Source organism: Photinus pyralis, unplaced genomic scaffold (assembly GCF_008802855.1).
Source record: "Photinus pyralis isolate 1611_PpyrPB1 unplaced genomic scaffold, Ppyr1.3 Ppyr1.4_LG2, whole genome shotgun sequence".
Classification (NCBI taxonomy): Eukaryota; Metazoa; Arthropoda; class Insecta; order Coleoptera; family Lampyridae; genus Photinus; species Photinus pyralis.
The window spans coordinates 50702818-50722068 of record NW_022170403.1 but is presented as its reverse complement, the minus strand read 5'-3'; the positions used below and the strand labels follow the sequence as shown (position 1 = coordinate 50722068).

The 19251-nt window shown below is 36.7% G+C and overlaps 2 protein-coding genes, 1 long non-coding RNA gene and 1 pseudogene across 9 annotated transcripts; 2 read left to right on the top strand and 2 right to left on the bottom strand.

Moving 5' to 3' along the window:
• The first annotated feature begins 3824 nt into the window (after window positions 1-3824).
• On the top strand, window positions 3825-6226 carry LOC116162632. 3 transcript variants are annotated; one of them, XR_004143572.1, is made up of 4 exons: window positions 3825-3840; window positions 4194-4431; window positions 4715-4898; window positions 5134-6226. It is a non-coding gene; the product is annotated as an uncharacterized LOC116162632 (long non-coding RNA). The 3 variants fall into 3 exon arrangements; XR_004143571.1 differs by lacking the exon at window positions 3825-3840 and adding an exon at window positions 3850-4141; XR_004143570.1 differs by lacking the exon at window positions 3825-3840 and having other exon boundaries at window positions 3856-4431.
• A 405-nt stretch (window positions 6227-6631) lies between these two features.
• Window positions 6632-12518, bottom strand: LOC116164076 (annotated as a pseudogene).
• Window positions 12519-12671: 153 nt separating this feature from the next.
• On the bottom strand, window positions 12672-14669 carry LOC116162631 (transmembrane protein 126A). 4 transcript variants are annotated; one of them, XM_031476284.1, is made up of 5 exons: window positions 14123-14669; window positions 13408-13545; window positions 13178-13349; window positions 13005-13130; window positions 12672-12957 (listed from the first exon to the last, which is right to left on the bottom strand). In XM_031476284.1, the coding sequence occupies exons 2-5, from the start codon at window positions 13524-13526 to the stop codon at window positions 12730-12732; spliced, it is 645 nt and encodes a 214-aa protein (XP_031332144.1). In that variant the 5' UTR covers window positions 13527-13545; window positions 14123-14669; the 3' UTR covers window positions 12672-12729. The 4 variants fall into 4 exon arrangements, with proteins under 4 accessions (XP_031332144.1, XP_031332145.1, XP_031332146.1 ...); XM_031476285.1 differs by lacking the exon at window positions 14123-14669 and adding an exon at window positions 13630-13755; XM_031476286.1 differs by lacking the exon at window positions 14123-14669 and having other exon boundaries at window positions 12672-12946; window positions 13000-13130; window positions 13408-13595.
• On the top strand, window positions 13646-18160 carry LOC116162630 (tRNA:m(4)X modification enzyme TRM13 homolog). 2 transcript variants are annotated; one of them, XM_031476281.1, is made up of 7 exons: window positions 13646-13863; window positions 16851-17038; window positions 17086-17271; window positions 17323-17562; window positions 17610-17734; window positions 17781-17905; window positions 17952-18160. In XM_031476281.1, the coding sequence occupies exons 1-7, from the start codon at window positions 13679-13681 to the stop codon at window positions 18142-18144; spliced, it is 1242 nt and encodes a 413-aa protein (XP_031332141.1). In that variant the 5' UTR covers window positions 13646-13678; the 3' UTR covers window positions 18145-18160. The 2 variants fall into 2 exon arrangements, with proteins under 2 accessions (XP_031332141.1, XP_031332142.1); XM_031476282.1 differs by lacking the exon at window positions 13646-13863 and adding an exon at window positions 15992-16797.
• The last annotated feature ends 1091 nt before the right edge of the window (window positions 18161-19251 follow it).

Sequence of the window (19251 nt, the reverse complement as noted above, 5' to 3'; positions counted from 1 at the left end):
GCGAGCGTCATCTTTGTTTATATTTTTAGTAACGGCGAATATGCACACAATCGTGCTTATGCCAAAAAAAAATTAAATAAGTAAATAGATTTTTCATTACATAAGTCGGTAAGTAAGTAAGTATTATAGATTAGAGGACAGATAGATCAGGATGGATGTAGAAATTTCATATTTTACCTAAACTGGTTTATGTACGTACCTACCTACTTTTTTCAAAATTTATTATTAAATTTGATGTAAGTACCTAGAGAAAACGTAGGTATTTTTGTTAGGTCAATAAAAGCTAAAAATATTTATTATATTTATGCCTAAAAATAAACATAAATAAACCCCGCAGTAGGCACGTCTATATTGGAATGGAGTGGACTTTTGGCCACAAGGGGATATCTTCGCAATACCACAATTAATCGCATTTAGCTCTAACCGAACTCCGGCCAGTGGCGTATTAACCTATATAAGCCGACAAAGCCCGGGGTTAGGGCGCTGGAATTTTAGAGGTGCTAAAAAAAGGAGCGAACAAAACACTATTTGAAAAATCATTAATACTCATAAAGGATCAACGTATCGCAAGGCAGGGGCGCGAGACAAGATACGTAGCAATCTAGCACGCTCATAGATGGAAAGCCCCCATCCGACCGGCCCGGTTTTTCACCAGTACCACTCCGATAATTGCTGAGACCTCTGAACCGCAATATACCTAGGTACATAATAACATACCTACACTTTTTGTAGGGAGTCGCGTTTCACCTTATTTTGAAGAAACATATTCCCAAAACATAATTGGAATTTCGAACCCTTTGAAGACGATTTGAGACAACCCCTATAGTGATATTGGTGGTTTTTTCTAGTCATCTATTGTTTCTAGATTTGTTTCATACAGTCTATTTTTTGCAAGCCCACATCACAAGAAAAAATCTAGTGGTGTAAAATCGGAAATGTGTTTCTGGTGAAACTGGACACCCCCCAACAAAACTACCCAGTGTATGAAAGTTCTAAACCACCGAAATTTTCAGATTTTTTCTTTGAAACTTTATATACTTACCTACCTTCATCCCGGAAACCCTGTATAACTACGTACTTATATACTGTCTGAACTGTGAGTAGGTACAGTAATTTCTCTCTATCCCGATAGACAGAGATTAGTCATCGGCAATAAGAAACGAAAGCGGGTATGACCATTTGCATTTATGGTGGTAACGATGTGACGCATTCTTTCCGGGAAATATGACGTGTTTTGTTCGAGAACATTCTAGAATAGGTACTGATTGGAAGCGTTTGAAAACTTTCGAGAAACAGGGCTGTATGGTATATAAGCAAATCTTATTGTGTTTCAGTCAGTTCTAATTTCAACGCCGAAGTCGTAAATAGTTCGCGCTGTTGTAAGTTGTGTATATTTAAGTGATAAATAATATTTTAACTAAATTCATTTCAAGACTGTCATAAATGTATTATTAATTAATATTAAATTTACGTTACAGTACGCATTGCTTTCTATGTAAATGTACTTATTTTATTTTGTCTTGATAATTTCGTAAAAGTTGGTTTATTATAGACTATTAAAAAATCTGATATGGGGCACAAGATCCGTTAGGGCTTAGGGCGTTGTTGACCTTTAATACGCCACTGGTTCCGGCCAAATAAAGTGACCATATTTAAAATGATTCAATGTGGGACACTCTTAGCCCCCCCCCCCCCCTATACTAATGTTTTATAGGAAAACAAAATTGCAAATAAAATACTAAGATATTAAAAAAAAAATTTATTTTAAAAAATACAAGAAAGGCAAAAAAAAATTTATTAACCCTTTTAACGTTTACTAAAACTAAATTATGATTAGTTGGCAACAGAAAGTACAAACTTAACGAAATTTGTCGCGGGATTTATTTTTCCATGTAATACTGACTCGTGTTTTAACCAATCACAGCTTCAATAATTTCTACCGCTACCTTCTTAAAATGAATATAGTTTAGGCACATCACATGATGCTGATTAGCGTTTTCGCTCTGGGCGCTACGATTAAAGTAGTTAGAGTGCCTGGGTAAAAGTAGCAAGAAGTTGGTGAAAATTTGGTCACTTATTCTCTAAGAGACGCATATTCTAATGGTCAAAAGAAAAAATTATCAAAGTCCTCGTGTGAGATCGAAGGGGCTTCAGCGCATTTTTGTGTGGCAGATCAGTATTCTATTAGCCACTTTTTACTCAACAATGAATAAAAGATCTTGTCGGAGGCTACCACATTTCCTTTTTCGGTGCATACTTATATTACCTACACCCACATTTTGGTGAATCTCGCTAAAAACCTTCCACAAGATAGTACTTAATTTTTGGGGGGCACTTCTCATTGCTCGAGCTTCTATTGGCGACACGAGAAAGAGAGACAGCCATTCGAGATTTACGAAACGTTAAAACGCGTGACAGAATTCGCAACGGAAGGTAAAACGTGCCCGAAGTTGACTACCTCTCGAAGACGCGCGCGCGCGCCTTGCAAAAGGTCGTTAATTTCGCCCCTAGGCCAAAAAACAAAATTTCGCCACGCAGGAGTTGTGCGCGTTTACAACATCTTTCCGACGACACCAATTTGAAAAGAATCGGACCAAAACTGTAGTAGAAGATAGGAAAAGACTGAAAAACCTTCACGTTAGTATACTACGCTCGAGGATGACGCCCAGATGTCACCAACCCCACATCCATGTAGTCCTGTCCCCAAGGTTTACAAATTACATGACCTTGTAGATACACGTACACCCGTTGCCTTTCTACAAGAGTTCTTCTACGCGCCCACATTTGCTGCCAGCCAGCCGACCAGCCAGCCAGCCAAAGTGAGATTAAAAGCTACCTTTTACAAATAAATTTGCAAAAATGCGCTAAAAAGTGTTCCTATGTGTTGTTTCTGAGATATTTGACAGTAAAAACAGGGTATTTTAACATGGGCACTTATGGACAGACTCGGTTTTTCTGAGCTAGCGAAGGGTTTTGTATCAAGACTTAAATGAGATGGGTCTCATTAGAAGCGAAATTTTGTGACGAATCTAAATATGCACGGAAAAGTGCATGTTCATGATGAAATAAGGAAGATATTTACCGCCCAAGCGGCGTCTGCTCTGGCGCGGCGGCGCGTTATGCAGCACGCGTTCAAATCTGATGACTTTTCCACTAGGTCTAGTATATAACTGAGCTAGGACAATCTTTTCCTTCTTCTGCTAAGAACTTTTCTTCACAAAAGGCATGGTGTCTTTCAGAAAGAATACCAAAACCAGCGATATTTATAAAGGCCTGCATACGTCCTGTTGACACAGTGATCGGATCGAGATCAAGATAGCGGCCGGGGATCTCTGGCACCAACATCGAAAAACCAAATCCACTACACCGACTTCAAATTATTTAGTTTCCCGCCTTTACATACTCTCGCATACGATTTGATTAAAAATAAATATATTCGTTTAGGATTTACCGCTTACACTGTGAATATTTAGAGTAGTCTCAAAATGAGAAGTACATCGTGACGTCATCACTTTCTGCGCGTATTGTTGCCACCAGTGGCGTATCATACGGTATTTAAATTGAGGTTTGAAAGTACATTTGCTGTGTGAGGCAATGCACAAATGTCAACGCGCGCGCTCCCCTTAGGAGCTATCATGGACTCTCCCGGACACATTTTCATGGTTTGCGCAAATGACGTCACGATGTACTTCTCATTTTGAGATTACTCTAGTCACGGTGTGTCGTCTACAGTTTAGTGTGCAAAGGTTTGAAACAGGGACGAAAAGTAGGGAGACTAGTCAAGATGACTACTGTATATACCTTTTTAAAAATCATGTATGACGTTTGCATTGTGCTGAGGTACAAAATACCACTCATACCGTATTTCTAATTATGTTTCCTTCATAAAAAATTTTTTTTGGGGACGTTTACCGTAATAGTAATGGGTAGGCCGAGTACATCGCTTGATTTCAGCCGAACGCGCTTTAATGCAAGGTTTCGTTATTAGCAAAAAAAATTGCATCGGTGGCAAGTACTATATCCGCCATACATGAGGCGAATACTAATTTTTGAAAAAGATCATTTGTTTTTAAACAAATAGTGAAAACAATTACTGGGAATCCCTTTAAATATGACGTCAGCCGCAAACGCCCTGCCATTAGTGTGACGTCACAACTGTGGTCGCCATATTTGTTTACATTCTGTGTTCGTAGATCCAGGCTTGTAGAGGTCCGTTCGGCAAGGCCAGGTTTGCTCTCTTGTGCGCAAAAACGATAAACAATGTGTAGTCAAACTAATAGTAGATAATGCTGATAATGGCCGATCCTGGCTTTGTCAAAGCTCAATCGGACAATCTTCCGCACGTCGACGCCTTAATGGTAGCCGAATTTTTCGCATCCAGCGACAAATACACCGCGGTAGAAATTAGAGGACTCAACTGAAAGCTATGCGGTAAGTTTTGAGATATGGCCATTTCAGCCAAACTGGACATTTTCTTGTTCGACCTTTCGCAGCATTTGTGGGATTTTAGTCCAAACGACACCTCCTAACATAAACCTTAACTTTTCACTTTATTATTCTGCAAAAGCTAAATGTACCGCTATGAAAACGTACCTAATTTTCGAGGTATGTCCATGAGTTGACTACTCTCAGTTGTTGCGAATGTATAGTGAACTAGCAAAAGCCACTGAGCCTGTTAAATTCATAAATATGTAAAATGATAACTTTATTACAGTGCTGGTCGTGAAAATTACGGTAATGCCTGTTGGTTACGTGCAGATACAACGCAGTCAAAATGTTTGTACGATAAAGTGTCGGCTTTGCCCTGAACACAGAGTAAGGCAGCGTTGTTGTTGTCATCGATGAAGTGGAGGAGAAGATCCAGTCTGCGGATTGTCAAGATTGTGCAGCTGGAGCAGGTATGAGAAAAGTGATTAAAAGTGGTTGTGAAGTCAATTAAATTGAAGTCTAGATTGAAGTGCTAACTATTGAAGCTATACTGGTATTTTCATCTCGATCAAATTTCTAGATTAACCGATATTTTCATTCCATGTTTTTGGACTTCTTCTGCATGCGAATAATGCGATACTATTAATTAGCCTTGACAGAGTACAGCTTTATGAATTTTTAATGTAAAATTTAATTTTTTTGCAGGGGGTTGCAAGCATGCAGTGGCCTTTGTCATGTGGTTGCATAGGCGTGGCGAAGAACCTTCTCCAACTGATGTTGAGAGCTACTGGAGAAAATCAAAGTTGGCAGGAGTTGGTATCTCACTGAAATATATAACGGTGAAAAACTTTGGAGCTGCAGAGGATACTCCTGCAGGGTCTTCAGTTGCCCCTGCTAGCACGCTTGATAGAAGGGAGTAAGTAAAAATCAGTTGCAAGTCAACTGCTAAAGTATTTCTCCGATGGTGCAAGTACAAATAATTTAAACAACATGGGGGTGCATACGCTTGCAGTCAACTTTATCGTAGGTGAAGGGCAAGGAGTAGATAATTTCTTTACTTTTTGTGAAGAAAGAATGACTCCAGAAATGTGCAACATATGTTTTATTGCTACAAAAGAGCAAAGCAGTAGTGTCTTATGGCATGAATTGCGCTATGCAAGAATTACAGCATCAAAAGTGTACGAAGCTGCAAGATGTAAAACACTATCTGGCTCATTAGTGGAGTTCATATTTGGGGCAAAACTAAAAGAAACTGCAGCTATAAATCGAGGTAAGCTACTTGAAGATGAAGTTCTGTCAGTTTTACAGAAACAGCTGAATATGAAATTCAGCAAAGTTGGTTTGATGTTGTCAGGAAAGTATCCGGTATTTGGTGCTTCACCGAATGCTGTTAATGAGGAATTCGTAGTGGAAGTTAAATGTCCCTCTAGTGAAAAGACTGTCAATGCTTATGTGACAAAAGACAATAAAATAGTAAACAAGGGCACAGATTCACTTACAAATGCTAGTAAATAATAAGAGAAGTGGTATATTTTGTGTCGCAGATCCAAATTTTGAAAGCAACAAAGTTATTACTGTGTTAAGAGATGAATATGATCACGATTTTATTCAACCGGTAATAGAAATGGCAGTTGATTTTTGGAAAGCAGCAATTTTTCCTAAAGTTTTAAATAGCCTTCCACCCGAGCTTCCATCATTGTAAATATGTATACCTTTATATAAGTGTAAACCATTATTTTTTGTAAATATGTAACGTTATTGTTTTCTTTTTATGACATGGAATAAATTGTTTTAAATATTTGTTTTATTATCTAATTATGTAACACAATACATTCATTACTAGCTTTTTTATTTAGAAGACACAAGAAACTCACAAGATATACTACCTATACATATATGTAATGTACTGCTTACATAATGTATCATTTATCTCCAACTATTAATGGTCCCTGCAAATTTATTAACCCACATCATTGAATAAAAAATTTTTTATTCAATGCCCACATGCAATTTTCATGATGTCATCTGTATAAGGAATTAACCTAAAATGAATGCGGTTTCAACATTCTAAACTCTCTTAATCGCCTTATCACTCGTTCTAACGGGCGATCAAAAATGAGTTGCTGTCGAGTCGCTTTTGGAAGTTCAAGTTAAGTACGATTTTCCATGTAAACAAAAATTCCAAAGGTGACTCGACAGCAACTCATTTTTGATCGCATAGTATATGGATACGCAGGCTAGCTATTTTTTTAGTTTCCAAAACTTGACTCTTAACTTTTCATCTATTCTTACACTGGGGGGCCTAACCAATACACATTTTCGTTCAGTCAGTAATTTATCTATGTTTGAAACCTCTGTCTGCCATCACATGACATCCTGGTACAAGTTTATCTAAAAATCGAGACTCCTCAACTATAACAGCATCGGAGGTTCGACCTCCAAAACCATTGGATATAAAATTGACAATCCCATCGGAAGTAGATGATACCAGGTATTTGACCGTATTGCATTTCTTATATTCCGACCATGTCAGAGATTGTTTGACAGCATCTTCCGGTTTCTGCATCTTTATTTCCAAGCAATCAATAATTGCTTTAACTTTGCCGTACCTTGCTCTGAATCGAATTGGCAACAGTTTAGCAATCTTTTCTGCGCTTGGCCAAACAATCAATCCCGACACAAATTTCACAATTGGTAACAGGGATTTTGAGAAAAGTCTGCTTGCAGTGGTTTCAGATACACCAAAATCATCTCCAAGTTCAGCAAATGTCTGATCTACTCTGATTTTTTTAAATGTTAAGTAGATGCTTGTGGTGTCCAACCCGGTCAAATTCTGCAGCTCCACAACAATAAAGAAGACATCGCCTGGAATTCCTAAAAGCGTCATGGCACAGCTTACTGTGGTCATGGGTTCTTTTCAATTAAGGTAACTGTGTGTCTCAAAGAGGTCTTTGCAGACAGCTTTTCTTTGAAGCTGGTTTCAGTTTCTGATCAATCGTCCTCTGATGTACAAGCTGGACGCTCATATTCCGAAGTCTGTGATGAGTGTGACTGCGATTCGGAAGATGACAATTTTACAGGTATAGTATTTTTCACATGACTAGTTTTGCCTGGTGTCAGAGTAGGAAGACTTTCGACAGAATCAAGTTTGATTGGGGAACAGCTCTAACATATTGTAGATGTCTTGGTGTTGCACTGAACATATTTGCTTCTATATTGTGGAACGCCAATTTCTTTGAACAAGGGTAAACCCTCACATGACACGTCTAAAGGAGTACTCTGATGTTCCATGGCTTCTGCAGGTGTTTCTTCTGCGGCAGATGTTGATGTACTTGGACTTGGTTCTGTCATGGCCTCGTTAATTAGATCCCGTCTAATTTGTTTAAGAGCCGCACGTCGTGGCTCACCTTGCGGAAAACTTCTCTTTCGATCTTTTTGGCACCCAAATAAGTGTGGCACCACGTCTTTCTTCATAATTTTTTTCACTCCTGTGAGTTTCCACTCCATATAGTTGGCCATATCCTCTTCCAACTGAAAATGTAACCGTTGTGGTAGTAAAATAATATATTATGGAGTAGACTTACTTTAAAATGGTCTTCACAAACAAATAAGACGGTTGATACAGCAAATTCTGTTGGATCGCGTCTGACAGCGTTTATCCACAGCCTTCGTATCTTTCCCGACTTAGGTACATTAATAAAAGTCTTTTGCGGTGTTTTCACCGACGTGTTCGTACACATTGGGACTATGCACCAGTGATACACCATTTTGACATCTAACAACTTAAATTTCGCCGGAAAAAACTTGGTACACAGAGGAAAACGTAAGTAACAACAAAAGCATACGTTACGTCGTCGCATTAGAAGTATACATACATGGAAGTACACCGTCCTTGAACTTTTACACAGTTGTGACATCACAACCATGCGCCGGCACATTCTAGCGTTCAAAATGATTTCCAAGCGCGCGAAAAACATACCTTTAAATAATTTAAAAGTTTTTGTGTGTTTAGGATTGTGAAATTTGGCATACTGGTATTTCTTTATGTTCCGCATCGATTTATCACATAAATAAAAAATATGAAAGTGACTCATTGCGCATTAGATCAATTTCGTACGACGTACGTCATTTTTCCGGAACGGTTGCGGGATGGGTGCTAATACGGGACCGCTAGTTCAAATTCGGGACTTTCCAGCAAAATCCGGGACGAATGGTCACGATACAGGGGGCTTCGCCTGTAACGGCAATTCTAGTCATTCCGGTAACACATAACAGCTGGGGTTCCCCGCTATTATGACTGTGCAATCCTAGGTTTCGTCAAGAACCGAGCTTGGCGCTTTGTACATATTGTAAATAAATTCCTATACGTTACATCGTATATTATTTGGCCTACATAGCTGAAAAAAAATAGCGACCTTTCTTATATCTTTAAGAAAATGTGTACCAATTTTCAAAGCAATCGGAAGTTTCTAAACAAAGTTATCGTGCACACGAACAGATCGACAGACAGCTACACGGACAGCTATGCAAAATTATAAACGATATCGAGGATCGAGATACAAGAGGCATATATTATACAAGTGGAAAACAAGATAAATAATTTAGTAGGTACCTAGGTACAAAAACACATCAACCACATCTTCGATCAATTTAGACAAACAACTCGTAAATTGATAAATTGCATAATGCTCTACTCCCGCATCGGCTTTCATTAATTAATAATAACACAGCTAATCTGAAAGATGCAATGTAATCATGCTAAATGCATTTTCGTAGTAATCAGAAAGTACTGTAGACACAAGCGAGGCTTATTGATAAGGGTAAAGTCAAATCTTTGGTAACAACAAAAACAAAATAAATAAATAAAAAGACGTACTATCAGGTACAACAGAGCGATTTACAAGAGTTTCGTTGAAAGTTGTCGAAACTATATCGAAATTTCCCTTGTGCAATATTGAAAAAATTGAAATTCGGCGGTTACCACTCAGGAATATCCACGTAAGAAGCAACAATCAGGTAGGTAATAATGAAGAAAAAAGTACGCCAGAGTAAGAAGCCTAAAAGTGATTATTTAAAGCCAAATAAGGTAATGCGTAGTTTTGGTTACATACCGAGAACAGCCTTCGAAATTGAAACTGCGTCAGCGAAGTGTCGAAAGTACAACTTCACTAAATATATCCCAAAAAGGTAGACAAAAAAGGTCGAGTAACAACTACAGCGTATACATTCTTCTACAAGTAATAGTTGAATATCTTTGGTACAAAGAAGTGCGTGCGTCAAGAGGAATTAAAGAGAACCCTGCACGATCTCGGACGGCAAAACAAAGAACTATTGAAGAGATCTATTACTAAGATAATAATAAAACTTACTACAGGAATAGCTTACATATTAAACTAGTACAGTAACAATTCAAATAAGAGCACAAATCGAAGTTACTTAAACTGTATTTCAATCGGTAAGAAAATAACGTTGCACATGTCCTAAGTTTTTTTTGCCGTATGTCAAAGAAAACGGTTCATTTTGTACCCCCAAGACCAAAACCCTACATTTCAAAACCCAGAGGGTTCTTGAATGAGGGCAATGTTCTACAAGGCGCGGTCATATTTTCGGAGCCAAAGTTTGTTTAATTTTTCATTTTCGATGAAAAACATTATTGGACAATGGTACATTGTAGTGCACGGAAGTGATAGCCAAAAAACACACGAAAGTATATCGTTTCACAGGTATAAATTATAGGTTAGTTTTCGGTGGCACTAACATTTAATGTGGGCTTCACTTTACGATCATTATATATCACTCCTCACTCTTTCCTTCTCTAAGGTCGCCCTACAGTGTTGCGTTTATTTGTTTAAAACTCTCTGATTCTTATGTATGTAGGCAATAGCTGTCTATTGTTTATCCGACGCGTAGCTAGTATCAGACTCCAGTTTCGCCGCAACATTCGCAAACTCATCCCAGTTCGTAATCGGCCCAGGAGAGTTGCTGACACTGCAGTAGTATTGTAAAATTCCTATGATTTATTTATCATTGCGAATATTCGGGAACTTATTTGAAAATATTCGGTATAATATTCATCTTTTACAAAATCTACTATACTATTTTATACAAATTTCAATATGTACCTACACTAAAGACTGATATCAATCTTTTAATGTATTTATATTTTCTTAGAAACAATAAAACTCATCAGAGTTTTAAATTGTTTATTTAAAGAAAAGCTTTTCAGTCTCAGTATGCCATAACAAGTGCTGCACCTTCAAAACAAAACTAAAAAAATTCATAAACTTCTAAACATGCACGAAAATTGATACCTATACTAACGAGGCGAAGTTTCACAGAATGTATACTTCGCGTAACCTCGTGAAAACGAGGGTCGGCCGTTTAAAGACTAGTAGGTATCAAAGAGTATAATATAATACTCTATGCTAGTATAAACTGGAAACTTCGGAAGCATGTTCTCGAGAATTTATGGGAAATATTCGCGCCTTACAACACTACCCTGAAGGAAGCATTGACCACAGTTGCCTTGCCTTAAGCAGCCTGGGCGGTTATGCTTCCGTACATGGTTGCAGTTGCACCAGTAGCAGCTTGCGGTGGTTGTACTGACGTACTACCCATACCTCTGGTTCAACAGGGTTAGATGCGGCTGTAAATTTATATCGAATTAAAAGGTGTGATCAATCTGAAACGTATATATTTACCTTTTTTTTATTGGGTCCTTATTTTTACAAATAACGACCCTGTAGCTTGTCTCTTCGAGAATGTATTGCCACATTTTTTTATTATTTCGTTGTCTATATTTGTCCCTAGACCAGGAATTGTGGCAATTTTCAATTTAAATTCTGTCTCCACAAAAGAAGATATTAAATTGGATAAGCAGTTGTATATTTCTTTAATGCTATATCTATATCTTTAATAAACAACAAAGCTACTTTAGTGCCACTTGGGCAAGGGAAACATATGTGGGAATTTATGGCGTTTACCTTTGCCCATTCCCATAAACGTGGTGTTCTAAAATATAAAAAATTATTATTTTCAACAATTTTTTTTGTAAATAGTATTTGTAAATATTTTATAGTGTTTTATAGTTTTTATTTTATTTTTTTGTGATTTGTAAATGTGTGATTGTGTTTTTATAATCTTATTTTTATTAGTTTTAATTAGAATATATTTTCTATTGTTTCTTTTTTAATTTGATGTTAAATTTTAATATTTCGAAGAAATATATTTTTTTAAATGAAACTTGTTCTGTTATGTACAGACTGCGTCAATAGTTTATTAACGATTTTCTAAATCACTTGTCCGATAACTGATTTTTGTGAAATTACAGTAAACAAATTTTGATGGTGAGAATGTTTTTTTTACTTATGGCCGTATACACCGACAAATTTAAGCGGGGCTTAAACTTAAGTCTAGCTTAAGTCCCGCATAAATTTGTCGGTGCATAGGTTCATTAATGAACTCATCTAAAATAATTTCAATTGCTTAATTAGAAGGTAATTAAATATAATTAACGAAAGGTAAATAGATATTTTTATTGTATATTTAAATAAAATGGCAGTGAGTGTACCTTACCAATTGCATTGATCGATGTATTACACAGCAATTATTTAGTTACTGCATTTAATAACCGGACCAATTAGCTAGGTGATAATTTCTTACCCTGGACTGGACTGTTAAATTATTTAATTAGAGGTGCGAATTCGAATTAACTTAGCAACTCTAGGCAATAAAATACTGTTAGGTACTATAACAAAATCTACCAATTCGGTGCAACCAATTATCTCAATGATAAATTAGGATATGGCCACACTGTTTAGGCATAAGGACTGATGGTCCATCCTATCCATTGTTTTAAGTTGTATCGTTCACATATTCCCATACCATCGGGTGACTGATAAAATAGTAAGGGCATTGGGTCAGCCAGGACGTGTATGGATTATGGATTATTTAATAAACGAAGATTTTCGCATGCTCGCGTACCATCAGTTGCAGTTTCAATAGTGTTGTCAACTCTCAAATACATGTTGACAACTGAAATGATACCTACCCGTTTTGTGAAAACAATTTAAATTCAACTGATGATCGATTGGGTCCTTGGTGAAACTGGTCTTATACAGTCACTCAAAAAAAAGAGAGATCCAAAAGCTTAGCATCATAGGTACCTAGTTTGATTAAAAGCATTTTTTAAGAGGAACAATATGGTATGGTGCCAAATATAAGTAATAAATAAAATAACACAATAATATTTGTAGGTATTATCTACTGCATTGTGTGGATACTATTAAAGGTAGGTACCATTCAGTAATCATTATCCAAATCATATCCTAATAATGTCAATTTGTCATTAACTTTCTCGATCGCGTTCGCTTCCAAATAAGTCACAGCCGTGGCAGCCAACGCTTGTCCAACAAATATCGCGAACAATATGTTATTAATTGGTTTGGTTTTGTTCAACCATAACTGTGCCGCTTTAAGTGGTTCTTTGGTAAAATACGGGATGTCGTACGTGTTATATCTTAGTGCCAACTAAAATCATTTAACAGCTTCTTCACATATCTTATTTATCACCTTACTGAAAAAATCGACATTGGAGCCAGCAGCAATGGAAACACAGCACCAAATCCTGACTGTAAGGCAGATGCTCGCATTTGTGTACAAACTGCACAATTTTCTTGTAAAACAACATCAGGCAGCACAAACTACAATTACTGAATGAAATTACGATATCTGTACGTGGCATTATTACTTGTGTGTGAGACATAAATGACATAATGGCTGGTAGTCCACATAAGGGTAGATAAGACGATAGTCTTCCGTAATTCAATAATTTGAATTTAAACCTATAGTAATTATTAATATAAATCCCAGACAATGCACTAAGAGATGCTAAAATTGTTCCTCCATGTTTTATGGGCCATCTACGAATTACACGCATAATTGAGTACTGGGGCCTATGATTCGTTAAGTAGTACCTACATGTCACTTTGATGTTTCCAGTTTTTTAAAATGTCTAACTGATACTGCAGCGCCTTTTCTCTGGTTAATATAACCGCATCTTCGGGAATATTTTCCGGTTTCGCTTTTAATAATGCCATTTAGGACTAGCCAATGTGCCTGTAAAAGTTAGGTTAGTTAAATATTTAGATTTTTTGTTGGTTATGAAAAAGTGGACAGTGTAATTATTCTTAAGTTTCTTACTCTGTTCTAGATAAGACTAAGTTGTAATTACTCAAATTTGTGTCAAATAATGAGTGAAAAGAACACACATGCTCATTGTAATCACTATGTTACCAGAAAAAAGCGATTCTGTAGAATGACCGTAAAGGAAGGCGAACAATTTTGTGGCGAACATCAAACAGCACTGAACAATGAGGGTCCTTCTAATGCATCTGGTCAAAATATAAGGATAGTGTGTCCGTTAGATTCAAAACAGTAAGATTTATTCTACTTATTATAGATATAATCATCAGGATATTTAATTATAGTTATAATTCAGTATGGGAAATATTAGTGTTAAGATGCGAATGCCTTCCGGGATAGGACCGTATCTCCAAAGTTTCGTTCAACATTAACACGTTCCCATCCTGGAAGTCGCTGCATCTTAATAACTCTGATTGTGGAAGCCTCCGCTTTGAGAGAATATCAGGGTGCTTGCAATTATTTTTTGGAGATGAGTTTGTTCACGACTTACTGATTTCAGGTAGCTATGGAATGTAACGAGGTAAGATGTAGTAAACCAAAGATCCACGTAACTTATTGATTCAGTTGCATTATTTATCCTTCTATATTCTTATTGCGTGGCATCTATGCTTCTAATATATCTCGATATCTCTTCTCACAGGCACATTATATTCAGAAGACTTTCTTACTTTCCTTGGAGCAATAGGTGCTGCCTAACTTATCCAAGGATTATTCACTTTTGCTAACTTGCAGTAGGTAGTAGGTACTTTCTAAATACTGCGAGTACTGCCTAATTGCTGGTACTGCTTTGGACTGTCATTTCAGATGCATCCAAAAATCAATATCATGTTTTGTACCGGGTACTAGTTTTAGAAGTTATGATCGTTTGAATTTCCCGCAAATCGAAAAATTTTTGAGGTTGGCACTAATGGTCGATTTAATTCCAGTGGTGTATCTTGTATCGTCATGCATTCACTAAATTGTTACAAATTGCACACCACAATTAACGACGGCACTGGTTTCTTAAATGACAGCCATGACAGCTTGCGCTGCACTCAACTAGGCGAGGCGACGCGATGCCGCGCTACAAGCGGCACTAAAAAAGTTCATGTTTTTCAACACTTAAGGCGACTCTGCAGTGAATCATTTCTTTAAGATTTTGATTTTATAATCGCATTTAAAAAAAGGGCCGATGTCAAATATTGTAGGTATTAACCAACAGACTGATTGTGCGTAAACCATTTTCTGAAGTTTGCCAAAATTTTGGAAATAACTACTACAATTGGTAAAGCTTGCCTTGAAGATGACGGCACCTCTATAAAAAATACAGACATGGGTGTGGCGATTTACAACCAGCTAACAAAATTGTATGATTGTACATAGGTATATCTTTTTCATCCCATAAATTAAGAAAAAAAATTGGGGAAAATGGTTTGATGACATCATGACGTATTTCACCAATTGAAAGCCCAGTTAGGCAACTAAATTACACCATACGCCCCCCGGCGAAAGTGTCATTAACTGGCAATTGCGAATTAATCCTATTTATTTTTCTAACAATAGCATTAGAGATTAGGCTATTCATTGTTATCTGTAATAAAATTCACCTCTTCGGGCTTTGTCCGGCGTCATTAACACCTTCGTATAATTAGCTAATAATGTAATTTAATCTTTGCTGGTTTCATTGATTTCAAGTTTGCAATGGTAAGATTCTTGTGGATACCTACTTCCGTAATTACACCAAGTATTACTGTTTCACGCAAAACGTTACCTAAAAGTATTCAAGCTTTCATTGATCAATTAAATCTGAAAATGTGCATACCAACATAGTTTTTCTTGACATATCGAAAGAAAATATTATTATGACCGTTTCACTTCCGGTTCTACCGCATGGCGATAGCAACTTCTTATTTTAAATAGAACACCCTGTATTTTATTGCATTTTCGAAATCTACATGAAAGTCTACGCCGTTTGATACCAATTTCCCTATACCCAGAATCAAAGGTTTACAAGTTATTCAAGATTTTTCAAAATTTTTGATGTTTGATTGCTATTCTTTTGAGCTGTATTTATGACTCCGTTGACTAAGATGCCTTTTATTGCGTCGGTTAGTTGAAACAGAATTAAATATGAAAATCGTTCGACGTCAAACAACGATAACTTAGATGCGATGCGCTTGTAGTTTGTTAAAAGATTCCAAAGCATCACTGATTTATAAAAATGTAATTTTTTATTTTGTGGATTTCTACGGTTTTGAAAAATGGAAAATTATAACTAAAAGTATGAACAGATGCAGTATTTTTGTCTGTACAAAAAACGTATTTAGACTTTTGCTCTAAAATAATTAGGGGAGCTAGTAATTGACTATAAAGAAATTACCATTGAAATCCCTATGCTGCGTCGCGCTAGGCACCACCCTGTATACCTATCTGTTATGCTTTCCTTTTTGTTATAGATTTTCTAAAAAATTATGACCGTTATGCATAATTTTCTTAGGAGGCCTTTAAGTAAACTGATTTCAACATGACGGAGCGCCGGCTCATTCTATCCATGATGCTTATAGTATTTGAAAAACATTTTTGAAGCCAGAGGTTCGTGGCATTGGATTGGTTGATTATGTCGATGTCATGGAAAGCATGTCAGCGGTGATCATTTTCTTTCCAGGAATGCACTCGATATAAAAGTATTCGCATTCTAAACCTTTGCAGCCGGGACGACAAATTCGCTAGTGGTTTCGTTCGCAACAGTGGGATCAACGGCTTGTGGTCTGTGCGCAGAATAAAATCTTTGCCTAGCAAGTGCATTTCAAATTTCTCATATGCCCATGTAGCCGCTCTAGTAGCTACTAGTGCTTCTCTTTCTATCTGTGCATATCTGGATTCAGTTTCTGACATTTTCTGTGATGCATAGGAGATTGATTTTCAAATTGCATATTTTTGCTCTTGTTCCAATTCGGCCCCTAGACCAAAGGATGATGCATCGTCTGCTACTCTTGTATTTCTGTTAGGATAAAAGTGGGCTAATACCGGCGTTGAAGTTAATGTCATTCTAATGTCACCTGTTTTCTTTCTGTCGAAAACAATTCATTTTTCGTGGATAAAAGTTCTGCTTGCTGTATGAGCCAATTCTGGTAAAAGTCGAGGTAAAAGTCTTGCATGCCTTAAAATGAGTTGCTATTTGAGTAGGTATAGGTACGTTTGTATTACAGAATCAATTATAATTTTTTTTTAAATCACAGTACTTGCTACGCCAGTAAGTTAAAAAAACATTTAAAGAAATGTAACGCAAAGCCTTCACAAGATGTACCATATTTACAAAAAAATGTTAACGTCGAAGTAGAGTCCACGTCACAAACAAGGTCTCTGGCGAATATGCCAGTACCACAATTGCTAGAAGTTATTGCGAAGGTGAATAAAATCCACAAAGGTGAGAATGATTGGTACCGCAAATTTCATCAAAGAGCTTCATTATAGATATTCAAAACAGCATACAAGAGAAACTTGCAACACACAGTGTTTTGGATGAGGAATTGGGTAACCCCGCATATGGACCCGCGACTAAAAAGCATCTTGTACAAGTGTCATCAATTTTAGGTCTTTTACAAGAATATAATTTATTGCAGGATGATACATGTTTTGTGGAACTTGGTGCAGGGAAAGGTACAAATAATTTGTGTTGTTGTAACTTAAAAGTAAGCTCAAATTGTTTAGGAAAAGTAAGTTATTGGCTTGCAAAAACCTTGGAACTATTGAGGCATAGTTCTTCTAGTGTATTATTAGTAGAAAGGGCTTCGCTCAGACACAAGCATGACAACAAACTAGATAAAACAGATGTTTCAGTTGTGAGAATTAGAGCTGATATTGCAGACCTACTATTGCCAGAGATAGACACAATAGCTAAGGCCAAGCACGTGGTTGGAGTTACAAAACATTTATGCGGTGATGCTACAGGTACTTTGACCAGTAGTTTCTAGTTTTTTTATTCCTGTTCTTTTTAGATTTAGCCCTCACTTGCTTAATGAACTGTCAGTCTTCGGGAAAAGATGTGACTGGAATGGTGATGACTTTCTGCTGTCTCCATCGATGCCACTGGAATACTTATGTTGGCAAACACTTTTTCGAAGTAAGTATCAGTTATGGGTTAAATTTGATTAAAATTTGAATTATAGCATGTCGGTATTAATAGCGTAGATTTTGACATTATGTGTGGTTTAGTAAGTTGGGCTGTTTGCGGAAGCGGGCAAAGCCGAGAGAAGAGGAAAAACGATGAAAGTGGTTTAGGAGAAAATGAAAGGTAGAAGGTGTTAGTAGATGTGTCCCGTATTCATTTATTATTGCAGGTATACACAGATTGGACTTAACAGGTGTGAGAAAGAAACTGTTGGGAAGAAATGTAAAGATCTCATCAACTGGGGTAGGAAAATATATTTGCAAAACCAAGGCTTTAACTGTGATTTATGCTACTATGTAAATTCAAACATTACGTTGGAAAATGTATGCATTATTGCGATGAAAGCAAATAAAGAAGTGTAAACTTCTAATGAGAGTAGATTATTATGATGGGCAAATGTTTTTCATGACAACCTATTATCATGCATAAATTTTAAACTTTGAAATGATTAAAGAATGCTCTGAGATGCTACTCCAGGGTAGCCAACACTTAGAGAAGGAAAGGTCTAAGGTCTAATGTGTTTTACTTACGAAAACCTGGAGACGCCTTTATAAAACCGGTTTAATGGAGGACTAAAATGCAGCTTTTTCTCCTGGAACGATTAAAAATAAATAATGAGGAAAAAGTGACAGGAAACAATTTAATAAGGATGTATTCAAAGTATCTTTCTTTCAAACTTGCGCTCTAATTTAAATTAGTGAGTACAAAATAGTTTATTATATACCCACTAAGGGATTAAAGTGTGTGTTAATTCCGAGGGTGCAGTTTGTTACCCAAAACGTAGTGCAACAAACACCTGGTGGTTAGGACCATATATATGGTTAGGACGCACTTCAGTCCTGTGGAACACAGGGTGCCCATTTTTCGAGCTGCAACATGGGAATATCGGTTATTTGAAGAGATGCATTTGTAGTTTAAATTGAGGCAAAGTTGCGTATTTTGGTGTCCAATAATATTCCATTACGAAAATTCGGATGTCTTCAGAAGTTGCCGAGATTTTTGAAAAAACTGACATTTTTTATTTTCGATTTTCCGAAAGTTTATTTCGAAAACGACAAAGTGGACGTTTTAAACTAAAAGCACTTTTTATGAGAAGTCCAACTATGTTATCGAAAAATTCAGGCACTCTAGACGTGGAATAGTTACAGGAGATAACTTTTGTATTTCTTATGGCAGTTATTAGTCCAGGGAATAGAGGGTTTTAACTTGCAAAATGAGAAGTAGTTCCAATTTCTTTTGCATATCATAGGCAGTCATCTGGTGGTTAAGAATCTAATTTTTCGACCTCCCACCTCTTGTGCGTCCCCCGTATCACCCCCAAAACCCCTGAAATTTGGTTGGTTTCTTAGTTTTTCAATTGAAAATCTGTCTTGTAGAGTTCAAATAGTGGCAATGAGAAAATATTTTTTATTTGTTCGTATCTGATCAAATAACATCGGAAAGAAAGACAAAATTGCAAATGTCGGTTT